Raw genomic sequence first — 24,390 nt, 5'->3', positions numbered from 1 at the left:
GACCACGGCTCACGGGCCTAGCCGCTCCGCGGCATGTGGGATCTTCCCGGACCGGGGCACAAACCCGTGTCCCCTGCATCGGCAGGCGTACTAGCAACCACTGTGCCACCAGGGAAGCCCTGTTGGAAGATTTTTAATCACAGTCTCAGTTTCAGTGCTTGTGATTGGTCTGTTTATATTTTCTGTTTCTTCCTGGTTCAGTCTCGGAAGGTTGTGCTTTTCTAAAAATTTGTCCATTTCTTCCACGTTGTCCATTTTATTGGCATATAGTTGCCTGTACTAATCTTTCATGATCCTTTGTATTTCTGCAGTGTCAGTTGTTACTTCTCTTTTTTCATTTCTAATTCTATTGATTTGAGTCTTCTCCCTTATTTTCTTGATGAGTCTGGCTAATTGTTTCTCAATTTTGTTTCTCTTCTCACAGAACCAGCTTTTAGTTTTATTGATCTTTGCTATTGTTTCCTTTATTTACACTGTTGTGGCCTCTCCTGTTGCGGAGCACAGGCTCCGGACGCACAGGCTCAGCGGCCATGGCTCACAGGCCTAGCGGTTCCGCAGCATATGGGATCTTCCCAGACCGGAGCACGAACCCGTGTCCCCTGCATCGGCAGGCGGACTCTCAACCCCTGCGCCACCAGGGAAGCCCAGTAGTGTATTCTTTAGTCTCCCTGTGTTTGTATTTTCTACAGAGTTTTTCCTGTAATTGATATCTAGTCCCATAGCGTTGTGGTCGTAAAAGATACTTGATACGATTTCAATTTTCTTAAATTTACCAAGGCTTGATATGTGACCCAAGATATGATCTATCCTGGAGAATGTTCCATAAGCACTTGAGAAGGAAGTGTATTCTGTTGTTTTTGGATGGAATGTCCTATAAATATCAATTAAGTCCATCTTGTTTAATGTATCATTTAAAGCTTGTGTTTCCTTATTTATTTTCATTTTGGATGATCTGTCCACTGGTGAAAGTGGGGTACTAAAGTCCCCTACTATTACTGTGTTACTCTTGATTTTCCCTTTTATGGCTGCTAGCATTTGCCTTATGTATTGAGGTGCTCCTATGTTGGGGGCATAAATATTTACAATTGTTATATCTTATTCTTGGTTGATCCCTTGATCATTATGTAGTGTCCTTCTTTGTCTCTTGTAATAGTCTTTATTTTAAAATCTATTTTGTCTCATATGAGAATTGCTACTCAAGCTTTCTTTTGATTTCCATTATCATGGAATATCTTTTTCTATCCCTTCACTTTCAGTCTATATGTGTCCCTAGGTCTGAAGTGGGTCTCTTATTGACAGCATATATATGGGTCTTTTTTTGGTATCCATTTAGCCAGTCTGTGTCTTTTGGTTGTTGCATTTAATCCATTTACATTTAAGGTAATTATCGATATGTGTGTTCCTATTACCATTTTCTTAATTGTTTTGGGTTTGTTATTGTAGGTCTTTTCTTTCTCTTGCGTTTCCTCTCTAGAGAAGTTCCTTTCGCATTTGTTGTAAAGGTGGTTTGGTGGTACTGAATACTAAAGTCCCCTACTCTGATTGTGTTACTGTTGATTTCCCCTTTTATGGCTCTTAGTGTTTGCCTTATGTATTTAGGTGCTCCTGTGTTGGGTGCATAAATATGTACAAGTGTTATGTCTTGTTATTGGATTGATCCCTTGATCATTATGTAGTATCTGTCTTTGCCTCTTGTAATAGTCTTTATTTTAAAGTGTATTTTGCCTGATATGAGTATTGCTACTGCAGCTTTCTTTTGATTTCCATTATCATGGAATATCTTTTTCTATCCCTTCACTTTCAGTCTATATGTGTCCCTAGGTCTGAAGTGGGTCTCTTATTGACAGCATATATATGGGTCTTTTTTTGGTATCCATTTAGCCAGTCTGTGTCTTTTGGTTGTTGCATTTAATCCATTTACATTTAAGGTAATTATCGATATGTGTGTTCCTATTACCATTTTCTTAATTGTTTTGGGTTTGTTATTGTAGGTCTTTTCTTTCTCTTGCGTTTCCTCTCTAGAGAAGTTCCTTTCGCATTTGTTGTAAAGGTGGTTTGGTGGTACTGAATACTCTTAGCTTTTGCTTGTCTGTAAAGGTTTTAATTTCTCTGTCAAATCTGAATGAGATCCTTGCTGGGTAGAGTAATCTTAGTTATAGGTTTTTTCCCTTTCATCACTTTAAATATGTCCTGCTACTCCCTTCTGGCTTGCAGAGTTCATGCTGAAAGATCAGCTGTTAACCTTGGGGATTCCCTTGTGTGTTATTTGTTGTTTTTACCTTGCTGCTTTTAATATTTTTTTCTTTGTATTTAATTTTTGATAGTTTGATTAATATGTGTCTTGGCGTGTTTCTCCTTGGATTTATCCTGTATGGGACTCTCTGTGCTTCCTGGATTTGATTAACTGTTTCCTTTCCCATATTAGGGAAATTTGCATCTATAATCTCTTCAAATATTTTCTCAGTCCCTTTCTTTTTCTGTTCTTCTGCTGCCACCCCTATATTTCGAATGTTGGTGCGTTTAATGTTGTCCCAGAGTTCTCTTGAGACCGTCCTCAATTCTTTTCATTCTTTCTCCTTTATTGTACTCTGCAGTAGTTATTTACACTATTTTATCTTCCGGGTTACTTATCCGTTCTTCTGCCTCAGTTATTCTGCTATTGATTCCTTCTACAGAATTTTAAATTTCATTTATGGTGTTCATCATTGTTTGCTCTTTAGTTCTTCTGGATCCTTGTTAAACGTTTCTTTTGTTTGCTCCATTCTGTTTCCAAGATTTTGGATCATTTTTACTATCATTACTCTGAATTCTTTTTCAGGTAGACTGCCTCTTTCCTCTTCATTTGTTTGGTGTGGTGCGCTTTTACCTTGCTCCTTCATCTGCTGTGTGTTTCTCTGTCTTCTCATTTTGCTTTACTTACTGTGTTTGGGGGTCTCCTTTTCACAGCCTGGACATTCGTAGTTACCGTTGTTTTTGGTGTCTGCCCCCAGTGGCTAAGGTTGTTTCAGTGGGTTGTGTAGGCTTCCTGGTGGATGGGACTAGTGCCTGTGTTCTGGTGGATGAGGCTGGATCTTGTCTTTCTGGTGGGCATCTCCGTGTCCAGTGGTGTGTTTTGGGGTGTATGTGACTTTATTATGATTTTAGGCAGCCTCCCTGCTAATGGGTTGCGTTGTGTTCCTGTCTTGCTAGTTGTTTGTCATAGGGTGTCCAGCACTGAAGGTTGCTGTTCATTTAGTGGAGCTGGGTCTTAGCATTGAGAAGGAGATCTCTGGGAGAGCTTTCACTATTTCATATTACGTGGAGCTGGAATGTCTCTGGTGGACCAATGTCTTGAACTCGACTCTCCCACCTCAGAGGCATAGGCCTGACACCGGCTGGAGCACCAAGACACTGTCAGCCACAGGTCTCAGAAGAAAAGGGAGAAAAAAAAGAAAGAAAGAAGGAAAGAAAAAGAGAGAGAGATAGGGAGGGAGGGAGGAAGGGAGCGGGTGGAGGCAGGGAGGGAGTGAGGGAAAATAAAATAATTAAAATGAAGAATGATACATAATTATGAAAAATTAAGTAACAAGAAAAAGAAAAAAAGGGAGCAACCAAACCAAAAAATAAGTCCATCAATGATAACAAGCACTAAAAACTATACTATAAAAAAAAAATGGAGAGACAGAACCCTAGGACAAATGATAAAAACAAAACTATACAGACAAAATCACACAAAGAAGCATACACATACACACTCACAAAAAGAGAAAAAGGAAAAAAATATATATGTCGTTGCTCCCAAAGTCCACCACCTCAATTTTGGGATAATTCGTTGCCTATTCAGGTATCCCACAGATGCAGGGTACATCAAGTTGATTGTGGAGATTTAATACACTGCTCCTGAGGCTGCTGGGAGTATTTTCCTTTCTCTTCTTTGTTCTCACAGCTCCTGGGGTTCAGCTTTGGATTTGGCCCTGCCTTTGCATGTAGGTCATGTGAGGGCATCTGTTCATCGCACAGACAAGACAGGGTTAAAGTAGCAGCTGATTACGGGGCTCTGGCTCACTCAGGCCTGGGGGAGGGAGGGGTACAGAATGCGGGGCGAGCCTGCGGCGGCAGAGGCCAGTATGACATTGCAACAGCCTGAGGTGTGCCGTGTGTTTTCTCGGGGAAGTTGTACCTGGATCACGGGACCCTGGCAGTGGCAGGCTGCATAGGCTCCTGGGGTGGGGGCGGAGGTGTGGATAGTGACCTGTGCTTGCACATAGGCTTCTTGGTGGCTGCAGCAGCAGCCTTAGTGTTTCATGACCATCTGTGGTGTCCATGCTGAGACCTGCAGCTTGTGCCCATCTCTGGAGCTCGTTTAGGCAGTTCTCTGAATCCCCTCTCCTCGTGCACCCCAAAACAGTGGTCTCTTGCCTCTTAGGCAGGTCCAGATTTTTTCCTGGACTCCCTCCAGGAGTAGTAGCTATGTCACACTAGCTCCCTTCAGGCTGTGTTCATGCAGCCAACCCCAGTCCTCTCCCTGTGATCTGACCTCTGAAGCCAGAGCCTCAGCTCCCAGCCCCCACCCACCCTGGCAGGTGAGCAGACAATCCTCTCAGGCTGGTGAGTGCTGGTCGGCACCGATCCTCTGTGCAGGAATCTCCCTGCTTTGCCCTCTGCACCCGTGTTGCTGTGCTCTCCTCTGTGGCTCTGAAGCTTCCACCCCGCAACCCAGTCTCTGCCAGTGAAGGGGCTTCCTAGTGTGTGGTAACTTTTCCTCCTTCACAGCTCCCTCCCAGAGGTGCAGGTACCGTCCCTATTCCATTGTTTCTGTTTTTTCTTTAGCCCTACCTAGGTACGTGGGGAGTTTCTTGCCTTTTGGGAAGTCTGAGGTCTTCTCCCGGGGTTCAGTAGGTGTTCTGTAGGAGTTGTTCCACATGTAGATGGATTTATGATGTATTTGTGGGGAGGAAGATGATCTCCATGTCTTACTCCTCTGCCATCTTGAAAGTCTCAAAGCAGTTGTAAGAGGAAAGTTCATAGCAATAAATACATCAAGAAAAAAAAATGATCTCAAATAAACAGCCTAACTTTGTACTCCAAGGAATCAGAACAAGAAGAACAAATGAAGCCCAGTGTTAGTAGAAGGAAGGAAATAACAAAAGATCAGGGTGGAACTAAATGAAACAAAGACTAAAAAGATGATAAGAAAGATTGATGAAACTAAGAGCTGGTTCTTTTAGAAGATAAATAAAATTGACAAACCTTTAGCTAGACTCACCAAGAAAAAAAGAGGACTAAAAGTAAGAAACAAAAGAGGAGATGCTATAGCCAATTCCACAGAATACAAAGGATCATAAGAGGTTACATTCGTCCCTTGTTATCCATGGGGGCTTAATTCCAGGATTTCCCCACAGATACCAAAATCCACGGATGCTCACATCCCTTATATTAAATGGCCTAGTATTTGCATATAACCTAAGCACATTCTCTCATATACTGTAGATCATGTCTAGATTACTTGTAATATCTAATACAATGTAAATGCTATGTAAATGTAAATACAAAGTAAATGCTATGTAAATCATTGCTAGTGCTCAGCAAATTCAAGTTTTGCTTTTTGGAACCTTCTGGAATTGGCCCTCCCCCCAATATTTTTGATCTGTGGTGGATTGAATCCATGGATGCGGAACGTACAGATATAGAGAGTTGACTATACCATGGATAATTATACCCCAGTAAATTTAACAATTGAGAAGAAATGGATAAATTCCTACATACATATACTGCCTACCAAGAATGAATCATGAAGAAATAGAAAATCTGAACAGTGCAATTATTAGTAAAGATATTGAATCAGTAATCCAAAACCTCTCAAAAAACAAAAATCCAGGACCAGACATCTTTACTGGCAAATTCTACCAAACATTCAAACAATTAAATACCAATCCTTCTCAAACTCATCCAAAAAATAGAAGGGAACACTTCCAAACTCATTTTACAAGGCAAACATTACCTTAATGTCAAAACCAGACAAGGGTATCATGAAAGAAAATTACAGGTCAATGTCCCTGGTGAACATAGATGCAAAAATCCTCAATCAAATATTAACAAACTGAATGCGACAATACATTAAAATTTTTACAGAATAGAACGAACAACTCCTAAAATTTGTATGGAACCATAAAAGACCCCAAATAGGCAAGGCAATCTTGAGAAAGAAAGACAAAGCTGAAGGTATCATACTTCCTGATTTCAAACTAAGTTGACCCTTGAACAATGGGGGGCTAGGGACACCAACTTTCCCATCCCCTGTGCAGTTGAAAATCTGTGTATAACTTTACATTCAGCCCTTGTATCCAAGGTTCCACATCCACAGATTCAAACAACTGAAGATTGTGTAGTACTATAGTACATATTTAGGGGAAAAAATCCAGGTATAAGTAGACCTGTGCAGTTCAAACCCAAGTTATTCAAGGGTCAACTGTATATTACAAAATTTATAGTAATCAAAACAGTATGGTACTGACATAAAAACAGACACATAGGTCTTCGAAAAGAATAGGGAGCCCAGACGTAAACCAACACATATATGGTCAGTTAATTTATAACATAGGAGCCAAGAATATACAGTGGGGATTGGACAGCCCCTTTAATAAATGGTGTTGGGAAAACTGGACAGCCAAATGCAAAAGAATGAAACTGGACCACTATCTCAAACCATACACAAAAATCAACTAACAATGGAAGTAAGAATCAAATGTAAGACCTGAAACTATCAAACTCCTAGAAGAAAACATAGGTGGCAAGCTCCTTGACCTTGTTCTTGGTGATAATTTATTTGGATTTGACACCAAAAGCAAATGAAACAAAAAAGAAAAATTAACATGTGGGACTACATCAAAGTAAACAGTTTCTGCATAGCAAAGGTAACCATCAAAATGAAAAGCAACTTTACTAAATGAGAGAAAATATTTGCAAATTATATATCTGATGAGGGGTTAATATCCAAACTACAGAAGGTATAAAGACTCATACAACTCAATAGCAAAAAACAATCAGATTTTTAAAAAATGGGCAGATCTGAATAGACAATTTTGCAGAGAAGACATACAGATGACCAACAGGTATATGTAAATGTGTTCAACATCACTAATCATCAGGGAAATGCAAATCAAAACCACAATAAGCTATCATCTCACACCTGTTAGAATGGCTATTATCAAAAAGACAAGAAGTAGTAAGCGTTGCAAGGATGTGGAGAAAGGGAATCCTTGTGCACTGTTTTTGGGAATGTAAATTGGTGCAGCCACTATAGAAAGTGCTACTATGGAAGTTCCTCAAAAAGTTAAAAATAGAAGTACCATATGATACAGCAGTTCCACTTCTGGGTATTAATATGAAAGAAGTAAAAACATTAACTTAAAAAGATATTGCCAACCCTATGTTCATTGCTATTTACAGTAGCCAAGATACGGAAGCAACCTAAGTGTCCATTGATAGGTGAAAGGATAAAGAGATGTGATATGTATGTGTATGTGTGTGTGTGTATATATATATATATATATATATATATATATATATATATGACTATTATCAGCCATAAAAAAGAATGCAGTTTTGCCATCTGCAACAACATGGATGGACCTTGAGGTTATTATGCTAAGTGAAATAAGTCAGACAGAGAAAGTCAAATACCCTAACGATTTCAGTTATATATGGAATTTAAAAGAAAACAAAACAAAACTGTAGTCATAGATACAGAAAACAGATTGGTGGTTGCCATAGGTGGGGGTTGTGGGTAGGCCAAATGGGTGAAGGTGGTTAAAAAGTACAGACTTTCCAGTTATACAATAAATAGGTCATTGAATATATGTATAGCTTGGTGACTATATAGTTAATAATACTGTATTGTAAATTTGTAAGATGCTAAGAGAGTAGATCTTGTAAGCTCTTATCATAGGAAAAAACATTATGGCTATATGTGATGACGGATGTTAACTAGACTTGTTGTGGTGATCATTTTGTAATATATGCAAGTATCAAATTATTGTACACCTGAAACTAATATAATGTTATATGTAAATTATATTGCAATTAAAAATTTTTCCTAGGATGAAGGTATGAAGGCAAACTTATATTTTTTAAATATTTAATAAAAATAAATATGTGACTCACCTTGGCTGTAGCTTATTGGTTATATTTTTCTTAAGCCATGGACTTTTGAAAAAGTTTTCCATTCTAATTTTGGAACTGGGGGGATGGAATATAATTTCCTACTGTTTTTATAGGGAATAATCACAAGTAAGTTTATTTTTGTTTCCTTTTTTACTTTCTTTTTGATTAAGATAGGTTTATAGGTGGAGATAAGTTTATAAGTTATGGATAAGTTTTATAGGTTATATAAATCAAGATCTCTTTAGGGAAATATAAGTCATGCTGGGTAATTCAGTAGAGAGAATTTAATTTAATTTATAGAACCAGTTTCATAGTTGTTAGAAGATCTGAGAGAATAGACCAAGGAGAAAATGATGAACCTAGACTTAGCAACTAGTAGTTAAGTTGCTGTTAGTCCTGGAAATGAAAGGACAAAGGCACAAGGATGGAATACTAGAACTCGGAGACTGGAAATGGTTGATGAGGGGAAGAAGCATTGACTTGTGTGAGAGGAGACCTCGGAAGAAATATAATTACTGATAAAGAGGTCCCAGAAGAAGAAGGGCAGGGGGAAAAAGACCACTTATTCCTCCCTTCCTCCTAACTTTCAGTTTTCTACCATTGCCTCCCTTGATCAAACTTAACCATTAACCAGTTGGCTTCTGCATAACTGACAGATATCTCTGGGGTGTTTTCCCCCATCAGTTTAGGTAATAAAAATGTATTGAGAAGTCCTGGGATGGTAGTTATTGCCTCCCAACCTCGAGGGAGGAACCAACAGTGTAGGAAACCACTGAAAAATCACACACTGTTGCAACACCTCAGGCCAACACAGTGAGGAGGAAAGTCATTCCCCTGAAAATGGGTCAGTTTTCGTTCATCCAGGAAGGGTTGGGAGGACTGGAGCAGAGGGAACCATCACACGATACTGGGGTCAGGGTGGGGTTTGCTGGACCCCAACCTGGCTCCTCGAACACCAAGGGAGAAAGAGATTCATTTCTTCTCTGAGGGAGGAGTTCTTGGTCACTAAGCTCAATTCTTATCCTTTATAAAGCTGTCACTTCCTTGGGTGAAACTTTCATCCTGTAGGTTCATCACAAGGTTGTCAGCAGTGAGATGGATATGATTCTGTGGTGTGCTGATTGTCTTGGAGGTCAGAGACCTGTTTTTGAAAGATATTTTCACTGATTATTGAATTTTTGGTTGACAGGATTTTTATCCTCAGTACTTTAAAAGGTGTCCATCCATTGTTTTCTGGCTTGCGCAATTTTTGTTTTCCTGATGAAAAGTCTGCCGTCCTTATTTTTGTTTCCCTGTATATAATGTGCCCTTTTGGGAAGCTGCTTTTAAGATTTTCTCTATCACTTTTTTTTTGTTTTGTTTTGTTTTGTTTGAGTAGGTAACACATGTTCGTGTTTCAAAATTCAAAAATTATGGTGAGCATACAAGGAGATATTGTTCACTTTACATCCTTCAATTTTGTTTACAGTGGAAACGCTCCCTAGTTTCCATTTCCATAGGCAAACAATGTAATTGTTCTCTTGGGTTTCCTTCCAGAGATATTTTATGCATGTACAAGAAAAAAAATCATGTTTCCTTTTCCTCCATTTTACAAAAATGCTAGTGTAGTGTGCGCACTGTCTTGTACCCTTTCTTCATTCATATATCTTCATTCAGATATCTTTCCCCATCATAGAAAAACTATCATCAGTCATTATAATGGTTGTAGAGTATTTAACTGTTATGGATATATAAAAATTTTAACTAACTGGTACTCTATTAATGGGTGTTTAGATTATGTTCCAGTCTATTGCTGTTATCAACAATAATGAATCTTGAATTTTAATGAATTGCCACGTGTGAGTGGCACTTGGAATATGTACAGGCATACCTTGTTTTGTTGCACTCTGCTTAATTTGATTCGCAGATAACTGTTTTTTGCAAGTTGAAGGTTTGTGGCAACCCTGCGTTGAGCAGGTCTGTTGGTGCTCAACAGAATTTGCTCATTTCATGTCTCTTTGTCATGTTTTGGTAATTGTCATAATGTTTCACACTTTTTCATTATTATTACATTTGTTATGATCTGTGATCAGTGATCTGTGATGTTACTGCTACAACTCACTGAAGGCTCAAATGATGGTTAGCACTTTTTAGCAAGAAAGCATTTTTAAATTAAGGTATATACTTTTTTATACATAATATTATTGCACACTTAATAGATTAGAGTATGTATAGTATAAACATAACTTTTATTTGCACTGGGAAACCAAAAAATTCATGTGTCTTTATTGCAATATTTGCTTTATTGCGGTGATCTGGACCTGACTCTGCAATATCTGAGGTATACCTGTGCAAGGATTTTTGTATATTGTACAGGTATCCTGGGAGTAGAATTGCTAGATCAAAGAGTCTTAGGTTTGTCATTTTGATAGTGCCAAATTTTCTCTGTAGAAGTTGACGCAATTTACAATATTGCCAGCCATATAAGAGAGGACCTGTTTCCCTACATCTTTGTCAATGCATTGTTTTATAAATTTTTAAAATTATTATAATTTTCAAACCTACACAGAAGTAGAAGGAATAGTATAATGAACTGCCCTTACCCATCACCAGCTTCAATGATTATCAATATATCATCTGTCTTCTTTCATCTATACCTCCACACTCTTTACCCATTGCTAGTTATCTTTTTTAAATAGCTTTATTGAGGCATAATTTCCATGTCATTAAGTTCATGCAGTTTAAGTATAATTAAATGATTTATAGTAAATTTATAAAGTTGTGCAGCTGTCACCACAATCCAGTGTTACTACATTTTCTCCACCTCTAAAATATCCCTCATACTTACTTTCAGACAATTCCCAGCCCAAGGCAACTACTGATCTGTTTTCTATCTTAATAGAGCTGCTATACCTAGACATTTCATGTAAACAGTATGTCACAACATGTAGGCTTTTACATATGAGTACTTAAATTTAGAGTAATGTTATTGAGGTTCATTCATGTTTTAGCATTTATCAGTAGCTCATTCATTTTTGTGCTGGATAGTAAGCCATTGTATGGATATAGTACATTTTGTTTTTACGATCAGCAATTGATGGATATATGGATTGTTTGCAGTTTTTCGGCTATGAACGTTTTTGTACAAATGTTTTTATTTCTCTTGAGTAGATAGCTAGGGATGGAATTGCTAGATGCTATGATAAGTTTATGTTTAACTTCGGTTTAACATAGAACTGCCAAACTGTTTCCAAAGTGACTACACCATTTAAAATTCTAACCAGCTAACTAGAAAGGTTTCTGTGTCTCCATATGTTCACTAACACTTGTGATTATTTGTCTTTTTCATGATAGCTGTTCCAGTCGTTGTGTAGTGGTATCTTATTTTGGTTTTAATTTGCACTTCCTCAGTGCTGTTGATGGCAAATATCCTTTCATGTACCTATATGCTATTGCGTATCTTCTTTGGTAAAATGTCTGTTCAAATCTTTGCCCATTTTTAAATTGGATTGTTTGCCTTATTAAGTTTTAAGAATTCTTTATATATTCTGTTTGCACATTCTTTGTCAGATCTATGATTCGTAAATACTTTTACCTATTCTGTGGCTTGTCTTTTCATTTTCTTATTGGTGTCTTTTGGAATCTGTTGCTGGTTTTAAGAAACTTGATTGCAATTTTCCTTGTGTAATATCTCTCACATTTCTTACTCTTAAGCTTCTTGGAATTTTGGATTTGTACTTTTTTACCAAATTTGGGAAATTCTCTCAAGAATTTTTTTAGGAAAAATAAAGAAGTAAGGTGGAAACTTACGGAGGTCTTTCACAGGATTATCATAAATTATATCCTTCATTGCTTATTTGTCAGAATTTTCAGAATTCGCTATTTAGCCAACTGATAAGAAAGCTAAGAAAAAACATGTATCTATAGATATTTCACAAGAATATGTAGAAATTTATTTCCTTTCTTAAAATGAATTAAATAAATACTACAAATAAATTTTATTTTCAGTTGTAAAAAAAAAAAAAGAATTTTTTTAGGAATCACCATTATGTTTTCTTAAAGGACACCACTTGAAGGGAATCCACAGTTGACCCACACCTGACTGATTGTTCTGTTCATTTTTTTCCGTCTTTTTTTGTGTGTTTTGTTTTAGTAATGCTATACCTTGTTTTCACTGATTTTATCTTCTGCAGAGTCTAATCTGACATTAATCCCATACAGTGTATTTTTCATCTCAGACATTGTATTTTTTTATTTATGAAAGTTTTAATTGGGTCTTTTATGTCTTCCATTTCTCTGCTTAACCTGATTATTCTTTACCTTAGGAGTTGTCAGACTATGGCCCATGGGGTCAAATGCTGCCCATGGCTGTTTCTGGTTTTTTTGTTTTTTTAATATGGCTCCCAAGCTAAGACTGGTCTTTATATTTTTAAACAATGGTGTTAAAAAAGAAATGTGAGAGAGACTTACTGTGGCCCAGAAAGCCTTAAATATTATCTGGCAACCCAGGCTCCACCCTCAACACAATATAACAGTGGAGGAATTTGAAGACAGTGGTGCACTGAAGGTCATGATAGCAACAACCCACATCATAGCAATAACACAAACTCACTTAACTCATGAGTAGATTTATTTAAATGCCCAACGGTAAAGGCTAGCAGAAGAAAAGGCTTGTCTGTTTCCAGGCACCAATTTTATTAACATCTGTTTATACTTTCATATATCATAAAGTCCAGCTTTCAGTCAAAAATTATAGACACATAGAAAAGAGAAAGAAAAAAATGCACTATCAAAAGACAGAGCAGTTTGTAGAATCAAATTTAGATATAAAGATCTAGTGGGAAAAGTGGATATCATGGTTGAACATATTGAGAATTTCAGCAGAGAGCTGGGACACTTTTTAAGAAAGATTCATATGGAAATGCTGGAAATAAAAAATATAGTAACAGATGAAGAATTCCTCTGATGTGCTCATCAGTAGAGTCAACACAACACAATTGAGGAAAGAATGAATGAACTTAAATATAGGTCAGAAGAAATTACCCAAACTAAATGACAAAGAAAAAGAGAAGAAAACAGAACAGAGCATCTAAGAGCTTTGGAAAAATATGAAATTGTATAACATATGTTTGTTAGAATCCCAGAAAGAGAAGAAAAATGAGGCAGAAGTACAAAATAGTAGCCATGAATTTTTCAAATATAATGAAAGATGTTAAACCACAGGTCTAAGAAACTCAGAACAACAAACTGGATAATTTCAAACTCTCTCTCTCAGACTACCACCTAGGTCCCCTAGATGCATCACATTCAAACTCAAAAAAATCACAGAGAAAATCTTGAAGGCCACCAGAGACAAAGATAAATATTACCTAATTTAGAAAGCTACAGCAGGCATCTCAGAAACTATGCAAGCCAGAACACAGTCAAGTGACATCTTTAAAGTGCTGAAAGAACAATTCTTTCAACTATCAATTCGAGAGGGAGAAATAAAGATGTTTTCAGGGAAGCAAAAACTGAAAGACTTTATTCCCAGAAGACCTGAACTACAAAAAAAAAGTAGCACAATTATGATGCCAGACAGAAAATCTACCTAAAGAAATGAAGAGATCTGAAAATGGTACAAGCTTGAAGATGCAGTTGACCCTTGAATGGTGGAGGGGTTAGGGGCACCAACCTCCCACACAGTTGAAAATTCATGTAAAACTTTACAGTCAGGCTTCCATTTCTGCAATTCTGCATCTGTGGATTCAGCCAATCACAGATTACATAGTACTTTAGTACATATTTATTGAAAGAAATCTGCATATAAGTGGACCTTCACAGTTCAAATCTATGTTGTTTAAGGGCCAACTGTAAATATAAAATTGAATTAAAAAAATTTTTAGTCACTGTGAAACATAACTGTCTAATGCAGGGGTTGGTGAACATTTTTTTTTTTTTAAAGGCCAGATACTTTAGCCTTGCAGATCATAGAGTAACTACTCAACTCTGCTCTTGCAGCACCAAGGTAGCCATAGACAACATAAATGAATGCGTGTGGCTGTGTTCCAGTAAAACTTTTACAGAAACTGGCAGCCAGCCTATGGGTTATATTTTCTAAGTGCTGAGATTAAAGCAAAAATTGTAGTATTGTTTTTTGAAGTATTGTTTGTAGCATGTAAAATTTAAATGAATGACAAAAAGAGCACAAGGATTATTATATTATACTTAAGGCAGCATAATATCATTTGAAGGTAGGCTAGGACTTATATATATATTAAACCCTAGAGTAATCACTAAAAACATTGAATACAGAGATGGATATATTAAGCGAAAATGGAGATAAAATGGAATCATAAAATCACTCAATCCAAAAGAAGGTGGAAGAAGCATCAGATGGAGCAATGAACAGAGCACAAATCCATGGTAGGTTTTAATCCAAGCAATATATGTAAATTGCCTAAACCTATTAAAAAAGACAAATTGGTTGGATAGAAAAGCAAGTTCCAACAGATATATATCCATACCCCGGTGCCCTTTTTTAGATAAACAGGTACACGCTTTTCTACACTCTGCTTTTTTCACTTAATATTATATCTTGGAGATCACTCCATAGTGATACAGAGATAGTCCAAATTCCTTTTTACATCTTACAGTATTGTGTAGATGTACCATAGTTCATTCAACATGCCTTCTAATGATAAGTATTTGGATTGCTTCCATTGTTTTCCTATTACAAATAGTGCTATGAGTAATATCCATTGGCATACATCTTTTTGTATGTTTGCAAGTAGATTTTTGGGGTAGGCTCCTAGAATCTGTGTCAAAGGATGAATAGATATGTAATTTTGTTAAGTAGTCTCAAAGTTCCCTTTATACAGCTTTTACCATTTTGCATTCTCACCCATAAAATAAAGCTTTACCTCCGACCTCACCACAGTTTTGTGTTGTCAAACTTTTGATTTTTTGCTAAGCTAATAGAAGAGAAATGGCACTTCAGTGTGGTTTTAATTTGTATTTTTCTTACTGTGAGTGAAGGTGAACAAACACCCTTTTGCATATCCTTAAAGACCATTTTGTTTCATTTTCCATGAGCTACCTGTTTATATTCTCTCAAGCCCATTTTCTATAAGTTAGTTGGAGTTTTTCTTCTCAGTTTTCATAAACTCTTTATGTATTAGGGATATTAACCCCTTCCTCTGATGTTAGTTACAAATGTATATGTTTTCATTTATGTTTTGCTTTCCTTATGGAATTTATATTTTCAGACATTTTAAAATGTAATTAAAATTTATCAGTGTTCTGTTGCTTCTGACTTTTGAGTCATAGTTAAGAAAAAGTTCTCTATAACCAAGTTATATGTGATTACTTCTGATATTTGTAGTGTTTAACTTTTTATATTTAGGTTTTTCATCCAATTTGAATTTTTTCTTATATTTGAAAGTTGGAGTGAATCAATTTTGTTTTTTAATATTGGGCTATCTGATATGGAGTAAACATTTTCCCTGATTTGAGATGCTGTTTTTGTCATATACTCATTTTTCACATGCAGTTGTCCTATTTTTGGATTTTCCATTTGATTTCATTAGGCTATTTGTTGATGTGTCAGTATAATGCCAGTTGAATTATAAAGGCTTTACAAAATGTTTTAATATTGGCAAGTTCCTTTTCATTGCTCATGCTATTTCATGGTTTTGCTAGATATTAATTTTGTAATCAACTTTCTACTTTCAGAAAAACTTGAAGATATGTAAATTTATAAATTAAGAGAATTTAATACTTAACTTACTGAAGTACATATTTTATATGCTCTTTATCTTCCTCCAGTTCAAAAACACTGGAACACTAAGGCTGAAACTTCTCCTTCCAACTTTAATGTTATTGATGCCATGTATTTTTGCTATGACTTTTAAAAGCCCAGATGAAATTATTATTATTGCTTCGTGCTGTCAAATGTTTTAGCCTATATGCTTACTAATTTGCATCTTAGACTCTTTTTGCTAATTTAATTTCCTGTGTCTTTGTAAACAGTCTTTATTATTCTCTGGTTGTTTATATATTGTTCTTTGTATTTGGCATTTTATAGCTTACTGTGATTAGCTAGGTATAGATTTATTTTTATTAATCATTATTGAGATTTCCTGGGCTTCCTGTACCTGAGGATTGGTATCTTTCATCAGTTATGAAAAATTCTTACCCAGTTTTTGTCTTAGCTTCATTCTCTCATTTTTTTTTTGAAGTATGATTAGGCATGTTAGACTTGTACATTCCATTCCTCATGTCTTTAACTCTTGCTTGTATTTTCCATTTCTTTGTCTCTGTATTGCACTTTATTTTTTTTACAGATCTTTCAGTTTACCAGTTCTTTCTTCAGCTGTGTCTAATCTGCAATTAAATATGTTCATTGGCTTTTAATTTCATTGATTTTACTTTTTATTTCTATAAGTTTTTTGACTGCTATTGTTTTTTATCATTTTAATATTTCTTTATTCCTTAATATTATCCTCATTTTATATTCTGGGTCTGGTTTAAATATATAAAGTCTTCATGGACTTTCTGTTGCTTCTTGCTTATGCTGTTGTGTTTTCTTATATACTGTGGTTTTTATTGTCATCATCATTATTATTTACATTGTGAATTTGTATTTTCTTGGAATAAATTTATTTGCAAAAATTGAGGCCTGAATTTGAAGTGGATATTCAGAAAGGATCTACATTTGTTTCTGGCAGGGACCTGGAAATATTACTAGTCCAGGACCAATCTTAGCTAAATTCTTGGCTTGAGAATTTTTGGACCACGTACGTAATATGAATTCAGGTGACAACCTAGATGAGAGGATTTTAAAAATAGACGTGTTTTTTTTTTTTTCTTTTCCAGGGTAGTTCAAAGTGCAACCAGGCAGTTTTCCTTAACAATCTTAGAAATGTGGTGAAGTTGGTGGGAGGAGCATATTGGTATAGCTGTTTGAAGTTTTAGTCAAGGCAAAAGCCAGCTATTTTATCCAGCATTTTACTTGTTTTCAGAGGGTGAATCGCTAAGGGTACTAGTCTGTCATACTTTAGAGAAAATAATGTACAGTTTATCGGTATATAGTTGAAAATAAAAAACTATGAACCTCTTCTTCCTCACTAAAGACATTACTGGAGAAAATATTTTGAAGATAAATGCATTGGAATGCTTGAGTATGACAAAGTAAATGTTCTTTGTTAATATTAAGTAGTGCTGGGACTTCCCTGGTGGTCCAGTGGTTAAGACTCCACACTTCCACTGCAGCGGGTGAGGGTTCGTTCCCTGGTCAGGGAACTAAGATCCCACATGCTGCACGGGCATGGCCAAAGGAAAAAAAAAAAGATTAAGTACTGCTGAGTTGAAACATCTATATGATCAAAGATTCAGAGTTAGTAAGTGTAGAAGAAATTGTTAAAAATGAGTGTTTAAAGTGTGGGCAATAACATTTTATTCTATTCTTATTTAATTCATGTAGAACAGACCTAATTTTCTTTGGCTTAAATTGGTAAGTGGATTTCTTGTATTTGGATAGTTACGCATCATAATTTAGTGGAACTTTCCTATGGCAGATAAATGCACAAATCCACATTCTTGTATTTTAGTGTAAAAATTACATATCTGCTTCAGAGACCCAAAAAAGACAAGTAATTCTGGTCATAATTACCAATCTATTTATGTGTGCCTTTGTATTTTAAGAAGTCTGGTACCTAATTACCACTTGTAGTATATGTGAAGTCTGGTAAACACTTGTAATATATGGTCTGAATTCCAAGCAACCCAAGGATAGAATATAGTTTGTTTCATAAATGGAGACTTTAGTGATATTCTAGTTATTTAAACTTACATAGCTAATAGGAATATACTGATTGATGAAAGTCAAATAAAAATGATGGTAAAAGGTATAATTTTTTAAATTCAAAGGGCATGCCATCTATAATATACTTGTCCCACTGCAAATAATTTATGTTTTTATATAAATCATTTTACCTGGGTATTTCTATTTTGAGTAATTATTTCAATTTAGGTGAATGAACTGTAGGTAACCCATAATTTGGACTAATATTAATTATAATTGGTTAATATACAGACTATGACATATTAAGCATTATACTAAATATCTATTTTATTACACAAACATTAAACACTATATGAAACATATTCAACATTAAAAACCAATATAACATACAATAATAAATTTTTGGAAAGAAACATTTTGATGAATTTAGTTAGATATCTTAAAAAATCTTTATAATTTAAGTGAGGAAAAATTGGTGTCTTACATCTCAACAAAATTGACATATGCAGAGCTGAGAAGAACAAATCTGTGGAGACCTCAGGTTTCTTCTTAGATTGTTGAAGGAAACTTTGATGGCAATGTTAATAATAGAAGTAGTAGTACTATATTATTATTAGCATGCACCTATAGCACCCCCAGGGATTGTTTTAAGTGCTTTACAAGAGGTAGCTACAGTTATTGTTCCTGTTTTATAAATAAAGAAACCGAGGCACAGAGATATTAAGTGACTTGCCCAGGGTCACATATCAAGAAAATGGTGGAGCTGAGATTGAAACCCATTGTGGCTATAGACCATGGGTAAGTAAAGGGCCAGATAGCGAGTATTTTTAGGCTTAACTCATAAGGCCTCTGTTGCTACTACTCAGTTCTATTATTTAGTGTGAAAGCAACCATAGTCAATATGTAAATATATGGGTGTGGTTCTGTTTGAATAATAATGTACTATTGACAGTAATATTTAAATTTCATGTAATTTTTACCTGTTAGAAATATTCTCTTGGGGTTTTTGTTTTGTTTTGTTTTGGGGTTTTTGTTTGTTTTTGTCTTTGTTTTTTAACAATTTAAATATGGCTAACTATTCTTATGTATTATACAACAACAGGCATTCCTGCTCTAGACTGCTATATATATTTTGGGGTCCTACCTTGTTCTATTGTGGACTCATTTACCCTGCACCTTGTAGAGTTTGCCTCCTTGAGGGCTAGACAATTTGAGCTGTAAACATTTAGTTGATCCTTTACACTAGGCTATAGGAAGTTCAACAGGTCTGACACAAGAAGTTTCTACTTCTACATATACTCTAGGTTTTTCCCTTAGTGATTTCACTACTATGTAAATACTTGTTGACTTTCCTGAATCTTACCCTCAGGCAGAGTTAGCTAGACCATATTTTTTTATCATTATTTACTCTACTTATTTTGCATGTAGTTTTTCTCATTTTAATGTCATTATAATGGACTTGGGCCTTGTTATTGAGGTAGCTAATAGTGAGGCATATACAGATCTCTTGTAATGTTGGCTCCCGTTTCATATTCACATAATACAGGCATAATTCTGCATATTTAGATTATCTACAAGGTCATTATAATCTGCACATTCATCTCTAAATTTACTGCCATAGCATATTTTTTTTCTACTGAAAACCTTTGTATCTCTTCCTCCTTCAATAGAATTAAGTGGTCTACCAGTCAGTACTATCTACTCAATGTAATGATGTAATTTCTACCCCATTCTACCTAGTACAAAGTTAACACCTCCTTGTTTCAACATGTTATAATAGTGATACATGCAAAGTACAGTACTATGATAGTACAGAAGAATCACCTATATATTAGTCTGGAGAGAAGGAAGGGAGTTTTTAGGCTAAGTTCCTAGGTGGAATCGTATAAATAGGTCTTGAGGAAGCAACAGATCCAAACACCTTTAAGCACACAGGAGTTTTAGGCTATGTAGGAAAGTTTGCTGCAATTTGAGCATGGAATTTGGTAATAGCTATGTGTGTTTTTGGATCAGACATAAAGGTTCTTATGTCAAAATAAGGAATCTGAATTTCCTCCTCTTCATCAGTGATCTCAAATACCTAAATAAAATAGGATGAGAAATAAGTAATAAATAAGTCAAGTAGGCAGTGTGCTGGGGAAACGGGAGATGGATGGAGACTGGCAAATTGGAAAAGAGGTCCATGCCCTGACTAAAGGCAGTAGCTCCTCAGCTTATTTTGCTATGGAGAGATGCAAGCCCTGTGTTACAGGGGTTCCTCTTTATCAAGAGCTCAGAGAAATCTACATTTAATCTGAAATACCACAGTTTTTAAATATTGGAAACTAAAATATTTTTTTAAAATATTTGATCTATATAAAACAAATGTGTCAGCTGAAGGTCTTTGCTTTAGATGGTAAAATCTACACAGCAAGTGGTAAGTCTGTAAGTAGATCATTCTGTGTTTTAGGAAGATAACAATGGCAGCCATGCTGAACATGGATTTTAGGTAAATGTGGAATAGCAAGACGAGATAGGGTCTATTAGAAGTTTAAAGATGAGATAGATGTGAATTAATGCTTTATTAATAGGGATAGAGAAGATTCCAGAAGTACATTGATGGTGCTATTTTATACTTACTTATTGATGGTAAAATAAATACATAATGGTTGATAATGAAAAATAATTCTCCTTTTCATCCCTGACCCCTAGTTTCTGTTTCCCCTATGTAAAGGCAACTGTTTTTACCAGTTTGTTGCATATCCCTCTAGTAGTCTGGCAATATGCATTGGTGTACATGTGCCTTCTACTCTCTCCCTTCCTTTACACCAGTGATAATGTAATGAATAGATTTCTCCATCTTTGTTTAACAATATATGCTGGAATTTTTCCCTTATCTATTCATATAGATGTAAATATATTCTCCTAATATTCTCATTAATATTTGTATTATATTTCACTTCATGGGTATATTATAATTAATTTAACCAGTCCCCTGTGGTAGACATTTTTTAGTATGTTTCCATTGTTTTACTGCTACAAACCATCTGTGGATGCATATCCATATATATGTGTGTCTTTGAACTTATGTGTGTATTATTTGGAGGATTAAGTTCTTATAAATGGAAATGGTAAGTCTAACGGTATGTGTGCATTTAAAATTTTGTTGACTATTACTATGTTGCCTTTAAAAGTAGTACCACTTATCATTCCTCCAACTAGATAGCAGAGCCTATTTCTGTACTTCAGAACCATCATGGGATATATCAACATTTTTATTTTTGTAAATATGATAGGAGAGATGACATTTCATCTTTATAATTTCACTTATTTAATTATAGCAGAGAATCTTTTCATATTTGAAAAAAAATCCACTTGCATTTCTTTTCTGTGGTCTTCTCTCCCAGTTTTCTACTAGGTTAACTGTTTTTTTAAAAAAAAAATTACTTGTATAAGCTTTTTAATTAAGGAAATCAGCAAAGATTCTCAGTGTATCATTTTGCTTTTGACTGCTTTTATGTGGTTTTGTTCTGTTGACATTTAAAAATTTTAAGTAGTCAAATTTATAAATATATCAATTTATGGAGTATGGTTACTATACTGTATTTAGAAGGGTCTTTGTAATTATTGTGTAACACCTAGGTCTTTTATATAATTTTAAAATTCTCAGTTATATTCTGCATTTGCATTTGTATTTAAAAAGTTGTCTTTATTAGTGATTTGCTTTGATTAAAGGCAAAAAGTAAAAAGACAAGAAATAACACATGTTGGCAAGGATGCAGAGAAAAGGGAACCTTTGTACACTGTTAGTGGGAATGTAAATTGGTGCAGACAGTCTGGATGTTCCTCAAAAATTAAAACTGGAACTATCATATGATCCAGCAATTCCACTTCAGTATTTATCCAAAGAAAATGAAAACACTAACTCAAAAAGACATATGCACCCCATGTTTATTGCAGCATTATTTACAAGAGCTGAGATGTGGAAACAACCTAAGTGTACCCATCAGTGGATTAGTGGATAAAGAAGATGTGGTATATATACACAATCAAACATTATTTAGCCATTAAAAAATGCAGTATTGCCATTTGTGACAGCGTGGATGAACCTTAAGGGCATTATGCTAAGTCAGATAAAGACAAATACTGTATGAGCTCACCTATATGTTGAATTTTAAGACAAAAACCCCCCCAAGAAACCCCCAAAATACCAAGCTCATAGATACAGAGAGCAGATTAGTGGTTGCCAGAGTTGGGGGGTGGGGAGTAGGCAGAATGCATGAAGCGAGACAAAAGGTACAGACGTCTAGTTATAAAATAAATAAATCATGGGTATGTAGTAATAATACACAGCATGGTGACTTTAGTTAATAATACTATGTTGCATATTTGAAAGTTGCTATGAGAATAAATCTTAAAAGTTCTCATCACAAGAAAAAAATTGCAACTATGTATGGTGATGGATGTTAACTAGACTTACTTTGATCATTTCACAATATATACAAATGTTGAATCATTATGTTGTACACCTGACACTAATATATTGTTGTATGTCAATTATGCCTCAAAAAAAGGCGCCAGAAGTGTTTAAAAAATACAACTTCAGGTATTCCTAGTTGAGTCTTCTAGGTTAATAAAATTTAAAATTTTCAGGGGTTCGTCATTTGTGATACTTTAGGATTACTAAATAATATTAAATAATTTTTAATAGTTTTCCATGCTCATGATTAGGAAATAAGTTATATTTCTTCCTGTGTGAACTCATGAATTGTTAAAAGCACATAAAGTACTTAGTAACAGTATTTTCCAAATAATTTATTTAAAAAGGAGGAACCACAGAGTTTGGACAACTTATCATAAATGGGATAATCAAGGTAAGCCTAGGGTTTGAGGACCATGTGTCATTTATTAGGTATAAAATCGGTGATATTGCTATAATATAAATGTTGGCTGAGACTTTCATTGTGCCTCTTATATTTGTGGGTCAATTTTACCACCCCTTGTATCTCTTGGAAAAAAAATCAGATTTTGAGTTTTCTCTGGGGTCCATTGTACTGGGGTGAAGCTGGACTGTGTGCCCATTTTGAATCATTGTTATATGTATAGCCACATTTTTGCCACCTGGTATACCATTGCATTTTTTCCCCCACTGTGAACACTGGTAGACATAAGTAATGTAATTGTTCATTCTATAGGTATAGAATTTCAGTGTATTTCTTTTTATTATAATTTTACTGAAAACATAACATGAATCCTAAATGATCAGTATAATTTTTCAAAGCCAACTATTTTAAAACTAAATATCTGATATTATATAACTGTTATCTCTTGAGACTTTTAAATTGGGGCAAAAATTCAGAGAAGCAATGAAAGTTTTCATTCATTTATTCTTTCTAGGAGTTTCTTTGAGTTGCTGCTGTTCTTTGGAAGAGATGAGTTTTATGAAGAGCCCTTAAAGGATATTCTTGGATCATTCCAGGTAAAACAGTTTACTACTTACATTTTGTCTACATTTAAAAGAGGCCTTTATTCTCCCCCTAAAAATAGTATATTGACTATTTATTGATTATAAGCTTTTATATTTACTAAGGTGGCAATGCTTAAGATTCTGTTATGTTGGCAAAAAAGAAAGTTCTTAAAATTAATCTTTAGCTGCTTCTAAGCAATTCATACAGAGGATTCTAATTCCACATTTGCTAGACTAGAGCCTGATGCCACCACCCTTATAGATTCCCAAGCGCATCTTGGACATATACTTGCTTTTTATTGCTAAAGGCTTTTGTTCCAAAGCCCTATGTAGAACTCAGCCCTGGAAAAGGACTCTTTTTGCCTAGACTAGAAGCAAGCTGTTTGTCCCATGCCACTTTTTCCTTTGGTTGTCTCCTGATTTTCTCATCTGTTTTCTTAATAGCCTTCCCAAGATAGGAGGCAGATTTTTTTTTCTTTTTTTTTGCACATGCTCTATGAGTGAAGAGTAAATCAGAAGGGAATGACAAAAGATCTAAGACCTCACCTGTAGATACAAGAACATTTGATGTTTTTACCATTTTGTGGGAAGCAATACGTAGGTACCCTGGCTCACTAATGGGTCCTTGGCAGTCTCTCATTGCCCTTTTTTGGGGCGGAATAAAGAAAGGTGTACTTTGAGCTCCCCCTAGGGGTATAGTTGTTCAGACAACGTATTGCAATCTACGTTGAGGAAGGAAGTCATCAGAGTAACAGAAAAGTCATGCAGTGCTTTCTCTCACCTAGAATTTTTATTTCATGTTTATTTAAAGAACTTTTAGACTGAATTAAAACATATTTTTATGAGTGATCACTCTGGTACATACATAAAATAGGAAAACTATAAGCAAACTTAATTGGCTAAGGTATATCTAAAACTTCTTCACATTCAGAAGCTTACTCTAGAATTGCTTTTCTTTTCCAGTCATCAGTGTCTATTTTTCTACACCATTTTGTCTTCAGTGGCATCAAAAGTGTTGGTGATGCAGCATTTCCTAAAA

The 24,390-nt window shown here is 35.3% G+C and overlaps 1 protein-coding gene across 3 annotated transcripts in view; it reads left to right on the top strand.

The window, feature by feature from the left end:
• Nucleotides 1-24,390, top strand: part of ZNF654 (zinc finger protein 654) — a 99,283-nt gene that overhangs the window by 43,589 nt on the left and 31,304 nt on the right. For all 3 annotated transcript variants that reach the window (XM_024120220.2, XM_007126354.3, XM_055086090.1), the window contains exon 3: nt 23,282-23,363. In XM_024120220.2, coding sequence (XP_023975988.1) covers nt 23,282-23,363 — 82 coding nt within the window. The remainder of the gene's footprint in view (nt 1-23,281; nt 23,364-24,390) is intronic.

The sequence above is a fragment of the Physeter macrocephalus genome, chromosome 1, assembly GCF_002837175.3.
Source record: "Physeter macrocephalus isolate SW-GA chromosome 1, ASM283717v5, whole genome shotgun sequence".
Classification (NCBI taxonomy): Eukaryota; Metazoa; Chordata; class Mammalia; order Artiodactyla; family Physeteridae; genus Physeter; species Physeter macrocephalus.
The sequence above is the reverse complement of the archived record's forward strand: the minus strand, read 5'-3'. Positions and strand labels throughout refer to the sequence as shown.